The sequence below is a fragment of the Hermetia illucens genome, chromosome 6 (genome assembly GCF_905115235.1).
Source record: "Hermetia illucens chromosome 6, iHerIll2.2.curated.20191125, whole genome shotgun sequence".
NCBI lineage: Eukaryota > Metazoa > Arthropoda > Insecta > Diptera > Stratiomyidae > Hermetia > Hermetia illucens.
Window position 1 is genome coordinate 86,090,569 of NC_051854.1, and position 11,241 is coordinate 86,101,809.

An 11,241-nucleotide genomic window follows, 5' to 3' on the forward strand; every position below is an offset into this window, starting at 1 on the left:
TAGTCCGTGCTATTCATCGGCTTAAAAATCATAAGTCGCTAGGAGCCGATGGAATTACAGCTGAATCGGTTAAATATGGAGGCGACCAATTACACCAAGCGGTTCATTAACTTATACTTAAGGTGTGGTACAGCAAATCCCAAATGCCTGACGACTGGCAACGAGGCATTATCTGTTCCATACAGAAAAAGGGAGATATCTGGCAGTGCAGACATTATAGAGGTATCACGTTGCTGAGTATCATCTATAAGATATTCTCCGCTACCTTGCTAGGCCGGATAGCCTCATACGCCCACACTACCATAGAGGCTTCACTCCAGGCAAATCAGGAACATATCAGATTTTCTCTCTACGGCAAGCACTGGAAAAACAGTTGGAGAATGGACATCAGTTGCACCATCTTTTCATAGACTTCAAGAACACCTATGATAGTATAGCCAGGGTAAAATTGTACACGGCCATGAGAGAATTCAATATCCCGACAAAATTAATAAGATTGATTAGGTTGATCTGACCAATGTGCGAATCCAGATGAAAGCCGCGGGATCACTCTCGAGACCATAATGCGTCCTCTTTAACCTGGGGGAAGTGATCCGTGATGCTGAGGTAAATGCGAGGTTTACGATCCTCTTTAAGTCCACCCAACTACTGGCATAACGATGGCGTAGGCCAGGGCGCTAGGTAGATTTTAGGGATATCGACTTGGTGGACCTCGGTGCAAAACCGGGATGTGTGTAGTTCCTTATTAAGGCAGGCCTAGACCGGATATCGGTTGTTGCGCAGTTGATGATAATTGGAGAAATAGGTCAATGAGAACGGCACTGGAGCCGTTTAAGGAGCATTAAGCATATGGTGAGGCAAGTCCAGTGCAGAGTGGTAAAAGAGGATTAAGGGAGAGGTTAGAATCATGTTCACCTCGTGACATAATACTTTGCGCTGGTTCCTTTGGGGAGAGGTGGGGCGGTGTTAGTTGGCAACAGTCCCACACGCTGGTACGTATGCGGCAGTATTTTCTGCAGGTTTCTACCACCATGAAGAAGCAGACAAACAGATAGACAGATGGACAATCAGTAGTTAATTGTAATAAGGGTTTGTTTTATACACAATCTTGAAAACTCACTGATCCAAAGTGTTGGGTCTGAGCTCTTTTCTTTCGAGAGGTAAGATGCGATATCGTTAGGTACAGTTACTTTTTCCGATTTGATTTTTTTCATTGGCTCTTCAGTTTCTGTAGCACTAACAGATGGAATTGCTCCAAATGTCGTCAGTGCTGGTGGAAGTGGTAGATGAGTAAATTCTTCCGCTGAAAACCATCGCAGAGTTGGAGAACCAAAGAAGCGAAAGAGCGGAGGAAAAGAAAACGGTCCTGCGCGGTCTCCTGCGGTGTTCTCTTCTTTTATGATATTCTGCTGCGAATATTGATAGGTGGTCGCTCGCACTGGATATCCTGGGGCGTCGGCTCTCCGAGTGCGCCTGGATACGTGGTAATTGACGCTGCCGCGAGTGAGAATTGCAACAACGGTGGCGGAGTCTTCTGACAGTGCAAATAGCCGACACTTTCAATTTTCGCGTTCGCCACCTGTTGTCACTGGAAACGAACTACTTTCGGTCAGACAAATAATGGGATCTGAGAATTTTGTTTTTCTTCTGTAGCTTTTCAGAGGTGAAATAGGAGACAAAGGTTGATTAAGTTCCGCAAACACAAACCCTTAACCAACTTCCAAAGGTTCCTAGTGAGGACTTCTATTTTTGTGGACGATCCCGATCGCCTAACGTTGTTACTTCCTCTTGTTGTTAATATACCCGCCACCGAAAGTCAGGTCTCGATCTAAGGATGTTGCTTATTGATTCAAGCCTGCCATTACGGAGTCTTATCAATCCGAAAAACAATTTTCGCTGTCAAAAATTGCTTTTCGATATCATGGCTAACGCGATTCGCACTAGCGTGCATGCGATACGCAAGTTGCTGGGTCCGCCACACATTAGGGGTCCTACATCTAGCAGCAACTTCTTATAAGTGCAACGCAGGCTGTTCTGGTCTACGGTGCGGAAATATGGGCTGATACTTATGGCAAAGAGGTGTATCGTAAGCGCTTTGCGCAAGTACGATATGGAGAGCGTTGCCTAGAGGGAAAAATTTTTGCAAAATAGATAGAGTTCGACCAGTGAAGGGGCTGGATAGCAAGGGGTTCTTTGAACTCCCTTCCCCTCTCCCCCCGCGTTGGGGGGGGCCTCTTACTTATCCCTTCATGATTCTATGAGCATTCCCTTAAAGGTTTACGCCTGCCTCCGACCAGAGCTCTTGAAAGCAAAAGTACTCTTTTTGTCCCTGGTCAATCTTTTCGACTATTCGCTGGACTGCTCTTTGGACTCATTGGCCTAGCCACACCTCTATGAAGGTCTACTCATCCAAAGTTTTTGCAGGCCAGCCTGGCGTCTTTGTGGGTTCGGACATGATGTTTTCCTGTGCTGTAACTCTCCGCACCGTTGAAAGATAATTATTGAGTAATCGCTGTAAAAATATGCAATACAGAAAATCTCTCATATCTATCGTTTTAACCACTCCTGATTCTCGCTAGACGGTAGAAAGATCTCCCAGAATTTGATTAATTCCTTTGTATTAGGTCTGGGATCCTCGGCATCCTTTTTGTACTTGATACTACATACATTAACTGTATTACAATTATTATATGCGAATCTTGAATAAATAAATTTATTACAGTTTATCAATGGACACAATTAACTGGTTGCCGAATATGAATTAAAAATGATAATTTAAATTAGGCTGCATTGGTATCAGTGCACGGATGAATCACCAGAAAGTTGATATGTGTAACTATTTCAGGTTTTCTATTAAAATTACCAAATTTCTTGCATACATTTTTGTGAAATTTAAAGCTGGAAACTGGTTTATAATTTTCTCAATCACAAATGCAATTTGTAAACATTCCAAAACAATATTTATGCTTTTTTATTGATTGCCAAAAATTTAATTGTGTCGATGAACCTTTATAAATTTATTGAAAATAATGAATTCCATTCCCAGCTTTATCTAAAAGAGGAAGTTTTCTTGTATTCTCATGTTAACAAGATCTTCGAGAAGGAGTTTTTTTTCAATGCAATCAAATTGCATTAGATATTGTAGTCACGGCAAAAGATATTTCTTTGTCTAGTTGATATCCTTGTACCAGTATCACAGAAGCAAATTCAATTTAAATATCTTTTAGTAACGGTTTTTCACTATCAGTCGACCCGTCCAAGCATCTACTATTTCGAGTTTATGAACCTTGAAGCTGAGCAGATGTTGTCTCTTTGCCATAAAATTTTCTTCAGAGTTAAGATACTCTTCTTAATTATTCAAATTTTTATGTGCTTATCTCTAGTTTTTGAACTAATTCAACATTGCAGTTTGCAAACTTTTTACCTCGCGATAGTGATCACGTCTTGAAAAAAGAAACAAATTTCGATTTGGATCTTCGGAAATCCTTTCTCGGATATATTCGATAGTAGTGACCTCAGATTCTATCCATTTTTGGTTTCAATTTAAAAAAAAATGGATGCCCATGAAGCAATGGAGATTTGCTTATTTAACATTTAAATATTTTAATTTCGTCGTATTTCGCTATATATTGAACAATGCTTAGCCAGACACCGCATTTTGCTCATCTTCGTAGTTGCGATTTGTTATATTTTGGGAAAAGATTTATAATTAAATATTTAACGTGACTGGAACGTGCGCAATAAGTAATATGCGAGTAGCAATAGTTCTACTGGTTTTCCTCTTCGGTAAGATTTGAATTCTCAATTTGTGCGGACTACGCGAAGTTATTTGAGTAATGTGACAACATTTTTATGTTTTGTGCAATATGGTGAATTTTTAAGTTCAAAAGTACAATGTCTTTGAGTGAGAAAAGATAAAATTTTTGTAATGGTGAAAACATGGATATTTGCGAAAGATCAAAATCTTTGGGATTTCAGAAGTGGATAAATTGCAGGTGCTACCAGTTCGAATTACAGTCATCCCTAGGTCGTCTTCAATCACCAGTTTTCTGATTTTATAAAAAATTTGCTGTGATTTGAAACCGTTGTCCAAGTCCAAGTAACGAGCAACCGTATTTAGGAAAACAAAGTGAACACCAGAAATTCTATTGTTATTTCCCCCTGTGTACTTTCCAACTTGTTAATTAGTTGCAGATAACTTCAGCAGCTTAGTGTATATATTATAGAATGGTGCCAGACCCTAGCCAACCCAGTAAAAGTTGGCTACTATCTGAGGTCATTTCCATGTTTTAAAGCTTTGGTAGCATGCCGATGGCATAGGCATTAAGGCCCTGCCACTTGTCGGTAAGGAAAGCTTGTTCCCAGTTTTTGATAGCAGAACCTCAGATTCTGCTTCCTTCCTTGGTATGCATAAACTGAACTCTTTTCGCGTGGTAGGGCATCCAAGATTTAATTTCTCTTTACGTGACAGTGACTAAATACCTAGAGTAGTTCCATCGTATTGAATCTAGCGGGAAACGGGTTCAGATAAAAATAGAAAGAATGACTAACGGATTGGTCCAGGGCAGAGGAAAGTCTCCTGACGCTGCCTCACCTCTGCCCAGAGTGCAGCGTGACTGAAAGTGCAACAGACGGAAGTCGCTCCTTTTTATATAATAACAAATATGACAAGGGTACGAATTATGTCCAACTTAAACCCCCAAAAGTTTAAGCCGAAGTTAAAGCTATTTTTTTTTGGGGATATGAGGGATCCTAATCTCCACATCCGGTCCAGATGAAGAGCAACTTACTCTCACTTGTTTCGTCCACAGACCTCTCGTTTTGGTCATAGCACCAAAGTATTTAAAAATAGAAAGAATAACTAACGGCTTCGTCCAGGGCCGCTTTCGGTCACGCCTCTCCCAGGGCAGAGGTGAGGCAGCGTCTTAAGAGTTGCCTCTACCTGGGCGAAATCGTTTTTGAATACTTGTGTGCTTTGCCCAAAACAAGGGGTCCGTGGACGAAACAAGTGAGAGTAAGTTGCTCACCATCTAGTCCGGTCCAACATCAAGTGGATGTTGATTTACTATCCTTCTCAATAAAAAAAAAACAAAAAAAAAGGTTCAGGCGAGTTTTAAGTTTTTGGGGTGATTTGTAGTCGCAATGGCCTTGAAACACCAATGTATATTGTCCCAAAAAAGATTTTCTTTTCGTTTTTCCCATAAGGCAAGCCCTGACTCAGGTCCTAGTTCTGTTTTTAATCCAATCTTTGTTTTGAGGTTAAGTTTATACCCATTTATTGCATCTGTGGTCAGGTAGTGATCCACTACTGTTTAATCATGCAGTAATCACTGCATTTGCAAAGCATAGATCCACTTGACTAAAGTGTCATCGACTCCATGCTTTCTGGCGCAGCACAAAGTTTTCAGCACGAATGAATTCTAGCTGATCTGTCTGAAGTTCTTTGGATTAGAATAGTCATCTTTCCCAGGTTTCGGTATGAAGACTACCTTAACCTTTTTCCCAATTGAAAGGCGCTCAGCCCAGATCAAGACATCCTTGAAAAATATTTCTTAGAGGCCGCTCGAAGTGCTCCATCATCATCATCAACGGCGCAACAACCGGTATCCGATATAGACCTGCCTTAATATGGAACTCCAGACATCCCGGTTTTGCGCTGAGGTCCACCAATTCAATATCCCTAAAAGCTGTCTGGCATCCTGACTTACGCCATCGCTCCATCTTAGGTAGGGTCTGCCTCGTTTTCTTTTTCTACCATAGATATTGCTCTTATAGACTTTCCGGGTGGGATCATCCTCATCCATACGGATTAAGTGACCCGCCCACCGTAACCTATTGAGCCGGATTTTATCCACAACCGGACGGTCATGGTATCGCTCATAGATTTCGTCGTTATGTAGGCTACGGAATCTTCCATCCTCATGTAGGGGGCCAAAAATTCTTCGGAGGATTCTTCTCTCGAACGCGGCCAAGAGTTCGCAATTTTTCTTGCTAAGAACCCAAGTCTCCGAGGAATACATGAGGATTGGCAAGATCATAGTCTTGTACAGTAAGAGATTTGACCCTATTGTGAGACGTTTCTGTTGGCTGACAACAACCGTGCGCACATTTCATCATCGTAGTTGTTATCGGTTGTGATTTTCGACCCTAGATAGGAGGAATTGTCAACGGTCTCAAAGTTGTATTCTCCTTTCCTTATTCTTCCTGTTTGACCAGTGCGGTTTGATGTTGTTGGTTGGTTCGTTTTCGGTGCTGACGTTGCCACCACATATTTTGTCTTGTCTTCATTGATGTGCAGCCCAAGATCTCGCTCCACTCGCCGCCTGCTTGATCTGGATGAAGACAGTTTGTATGTCTCGGATGGTTTTTCCCATGATGTTGATATCGTCAGCAGAGGCCAGTAGTTAGGTGGACTTAAAGAGGATCGTACCTCTTGCATTTACCTCAGCATTACGTACCACTTTCTCGAGGGCCAGGTTAAAGAGGACGCATGATAGCGCATCCCCTTGTCTTAGACTGTTGTTGATGTCGAATGGTCTTGAGAGTGATCCTGCTGCTTTTGTGTGGCCTCGCATATTGGTCAGGGTCAGCCTAGTCAGTCTTATTAATTTCTTCGGGATACCGAATTCTCTGGCCGTGTACAGTTTTATCCTGGCTATGCTATCATAGGCGGCTTCAAAGTCGATGAACAGATGGTGCAACTGTTGTCCATATTCCAACAGTTTTTCCATCGCTGCCGCAGAGAGAAAATCTGATCTGTTGCTGATTTGCCTGGAGTGAAGCCTTTTTGGGATGGGTCAATGATGTTCTGGGCGTATGAGGCTATCCGGCCTAGCAAGATAGTGGAGAATAGCTTAGAGATGGTACTCAGCAACGTGATACCTCTATAATTGCTGCACTGTGTGATATCTCCCTGTTTATGTATGAGACAGATAATGCCTCGTTTCTAATCGTCAGGCATTGATTCGCTGTCCCATACCTTGAGCACAAGTTGATGAACGACTTGGTGTAACTGGTCGCCTCCATATTTAACCAATTCGGCTGTAATTCCATCGGCTCCTGGCAACTTATGATTTTTTAGCCGATGATTTGCACGGACTGTTTCTCCTAAACTTAGTGGTAGCAGTATCTGTCCGTCGTCTTCAGTTGGCGGGACCTCCAACTCGCCGATGTTCTGGTTGTTCAGTAGCTCATCAAAGTACTCAACCCATCGCTCCAATATGCCCATTCTGTCTTAAATCAGATTTCCCTCTTTGTCTCGGCAGGATGAGTATCGAGGTGTATAAGGCTTCATCTTGCTGACTTGTTGGTGAAACTTCCTTTTCCGCGCCTGGTGCGGTTGCTAAGTGCTCCATACCCTCCTTTAGCATTTCCGGATAGATGCAATTAATGCCAGATGCTTTGAAATATTCAAAGGACAGTATGTCAGCTCTCACCTTTTCATGGGCAACAATTGCTTTCACAGTGCTCCAGCTGCCCTTGCAGCACTTGCGTGTTGAAGGGGTTGCAAGAACCGTCAACTTTCCCCCTGCCACTTCTCTGACCCGTTCTCCCGGTTGGTGTACTTCTAGGAGGGTCTGTACTGAGTCTAGTCTGGAGCTTGTGAAAGTACCGTCGGGTTTTCTAAGAGAGTCCAACTTGACCGACTCATCCCTTTTCAGGACTCTGCAAAGCCTTGACGTCTCTTTTCCGCCTTCCAGTTCCTCACAGTACGCTACTTTTATGAATTCAGCTTAACATGCGAATAGGTCTTATAAATATGGCGTCGGGAGTATTGAATCCATATTCTAAAGCACTTTGAATAGCTTCCTAAATTTTATACTGATCAAATGTCTAATGTATTTACTTACTTCTATTACATATGATTAATTTTCTTTTCTTCGTTCGAAGGTTATACCAACGCAAAGACGATAAAGACAAACAGTAAACGCGCCAGCATTGGTTATACAAAGGAGGAAATAGAGGGATACCAAGGATACGCGGAACTAGAGAAGGCAGCTATACTTCGAGCCACTGTGGTTGACAAGGGCTATAGCTCAGCAAGTGGTCTACGATCAATCGCTCAAGGTTCGGCTGATCGAGCCAACTCAGCAGTAGTAAAACAGCATGCAGCCGCATTCCAAGCAGCGTATCTTGTTCAGTCAACCCTTGCCCAATCTGCCCTTCAGGCCGCGGCAACTGCTAATGCTGCACTGGTAGGCAAAGAAGTCCTTGTGGAAAATTTGGAAAAGCAAAATTTGGATGCGATCAGCCGCTTCGAAAATGAAGCAGCTCAACTGGAATTGGTTAAAAAATCGGTCGAATTAACTAAAGCTGCCGCTGCTCAGGCTGCAGGTCATGTTGCAACCCTTACAGCTGCCCTGAATAGTGCCCAACAAGCCGCTGAGAAAGCTGAGCAAGCAGCTCATGATGCTGAAGCTGAACTTGCTAGCCAGACTGAGATGGTTGGAAAGGCTAAAGGTCATCTGAGTTTGATAGTCAACAAACTTGCAGAGGCTCAGGTTGATTTTGAGGCGACGAAGGAAGCAGCAGCGAAAGCCACTGCCGCCGCGGAGAAGGCTCAACGTAATGCCAATTCGGCTGCTCTTCAAGCGTCCGCTGAGTTGCACGAAGTTGCTGGTACTACGCAAAATGCGGTAGTTCTCCAACATGACTGAAGTAATGGAAGGAAAAGGCTATTATTGTTAATGTGCCTGTTAGGGCGAATATGTTAATGAATATTTATGTCTAGCGTGTAGAAAATATAATTATTGGAGTTTGCTCGTGACTGATTTAAAGAAGTAATTTTTAAGTATTACAAATAATCCTATCAGAGTATTCTTCAATTAATTTGGGTACAACCTAATGTTGCTCCGGCGACTGTTTCATCATTAATTGAGTGTTCGGTGGTAATATTAAGCTACTGTATTTAGCGACTGAAATCTTAAGTAAGGATTCCTCGGCTGATGAAGATTTCTCGACATTGTGTGCCAGAGTAGTGCATGAGATGTGAGTCCCATAGGTTACTCGAGTCACGCTCCCTTTAACAAATACGGGAACTAGGTTAGCATTTCCAAACAACATGTCTAATTTTCATTTTGTGCGCCTCCGAAAGCGCCAGAAAATGACTATAAATGTGATGTGATGTGATGAGAAACATAATAAAGTGCTTGAAATTTTACGAAAAGATACCATTGAATAACAAGCAGGCTCATCACTGAAACGCCCATGTTAAATGGATGCCGCCGCCGAATAAGAAACACGTGTGAATAGCTCTGATTTAAATAGATAATTTTCCAAGGTTTCATGGCGTCTAATATTGAGTTGGGTTAAGGCCAATTGAATGCAGACTTGTTAACAAGTCAGTTTTGAAGACGAGTGGCAAGATTTGATCAGTGCTTTTGGCATTTTTTGTATTCTTAGGTTAGTGGTGAGTCTGTAATGAGAATGTAATTACTTTAATTTGGAGTTACTTATGAATATGCACTTCCAGGCGGAAACTTGAACTTGAGGCATTTTTAAGAGTTTTGTGTTAATAATAGGCTTTTCAAGCGTGGCATCTGTTTGGCGGCCGAGATATACAAAAAACAATGTGGAAATGATGCATTTTAATAGGTTTAATTAATTGGCAACATATGTGGGACTATATGATAATATCTTGAATTTTATAATATTTAAATTCACCGAAACTGAATATCATTTCCAGTTTGCATTTCTTCACCAAACAAGGGGATCGTTACAACCCAGCAGCTTAAATTCAAATTAAATCGTTCTATCTAAATTCCCAACAACTTTTTTCCATCGCTGGTGTGGGTGAGAGAATTTATATTATTCTTCACCCCTATTGATCATCGGCTTAGCAATATTGTGTAAATTTTTAGGGCAAGTAGGGCATCCCCCCCCCCCCCATCGGATGCGACATTTCACACGATCAAAGGCTTGATTTGGATGCAGTCGCGAGGCTTTAAAATCGGCCACTCCTTTGGTTGTTTTCCGTTGACTTGAATGTTTAGGCCTCTCTCGCAATTGATATCAACCCGTAGGGGATGTCTGGGAATAATGCCTGTACAATGCGGTCCATTTGGGCGGTACTTAGTATGCAGGGCTTCCGCAAACCTCCGATTTTTCAGATGGCAAGCTTATAGCCAAATCCCCATGGGTCCCCATTCACCTCGTTGACCAGGTTCTGCCAGCCGCGAGCTTTGTGGAGTCTCCTTTTTACTGATCTATACTCTGCCTTTATGGCGCATGCCTCCTCGTTGGCGTGTAAACGCTCTGCCAAACGGTGGAGCTTATGACACTCCCTCCGTAGGTCGGTAATTTCTGCACACACGCTACCTCACCGGATGTTGTCCTATATGCACTGCACACTCTCAGCGCGATTGACCGGTATGCCGAACTCACCCTTGTCTGATTCACTATGCTATCCAGCATACATGCCCAGACAGGAGCCGCGTATAGCATGATGGGTTTCACCAACCCTGCGATAAACAGCCGGCGATTAGATTTTCATCTTCATCAACGGCGCAACTATCCGTATCCGGCTTAGGCCTGCCTGAATAAGGAACTCCAGACACCCCGGTTTTGTGCCCAGGTAAACCAATTCGATATCTCTAAAAGCTGTTGGCGTCTGACCTACGCCATCGCTCTATCTCAGGCAGGGTCTGCCTCGTTTTCTTTTTCGCCCTTTATCGCCCTTATAGACTTTCCGGACTGGATCATCCTTATCCATTTGAATTAACTGACCCACCCACTGCAACTTGTTGAGCCGGATTTTATCCACAACCTGAGGGTCATGGTATCGCTCATAGATTTCGTCGTTATGTAGGCTACGGAATCGTCCATCCTCATATAGGGGACCAAAAATTAGTCGGAGGATTCTTAATTCGAACGCGGCCAAGAGTTCGCAATTTTTCTTGTTAAGAATCCAGGTTGCTGTGGAATACATAGGGACTGGCAAGATCACAGTCTTGTACAGTAAGAGCTTTGACCCTATGGTGAGACGTTCCGAGCGAAATAGTTTTTGTAAGCTGAAATAGGCTCTGTTGGCTGCCAACAACCGTGTGCGGATTTCATCGTCATAGCTGTTATCGGTTGTGATTTTCGACACATGAGGACGCATGATACGGCATCCCCTTGTCTTAGACCGTTGTTGATGTCGAATGGTCTCGAGAGTGATCCTGCTGCTTTTATCTAGTCTCGCACATTGGTCAGGGTCAGCCTAGTCAATCTTATCAATTTCGTCAGGATATCGAATTCTCT

The 11,241-nt window shown here is 42.8% G+C and overlaps 1 protein-coding gene across 1 annotated transcript; it reads left to right on the forward strand.

Moving 5' to 3' along the window:
• Positions 1–3,632: 3,632 nt before the first annotated feature.
• Positions 3,633–8,760, forward strand: LOC119659452 (tol-Pal system protein TolA-like). The gene is made up of 2 exons (XM_038067537.1): positions 3,633–3,786; positions 7,891–8,760. Exons 1-2 carry the CDS (start codon positions 3,750–3,752, stop codon positions 8,655–8,657), a joined length of 804 nt encoding a protein of 267 aa, XP_037923465.1. The 5' UTR covers positions 3,633–3,749; the 3' UTR covers positions 8,658–8,760.
• Positions 8,761–11,241: the final 2,481 nt, after the last annotated feature.

Coding starts and splice junctions, on each gene's coding strand:
- LOC119659452 (XM_038067537.1), top strand. CDS start 3,750: ATGCGAGTAGCAATAGTTCTACTGGTTTTCCTCTTCG. Junction 3,787..7,890: donor TCTACTGGTTTTCCTCTTCG/GTAAGATTTGAA, acceptor CTTCGTTCGAAG/GTTATACCAACGCAAAGACG.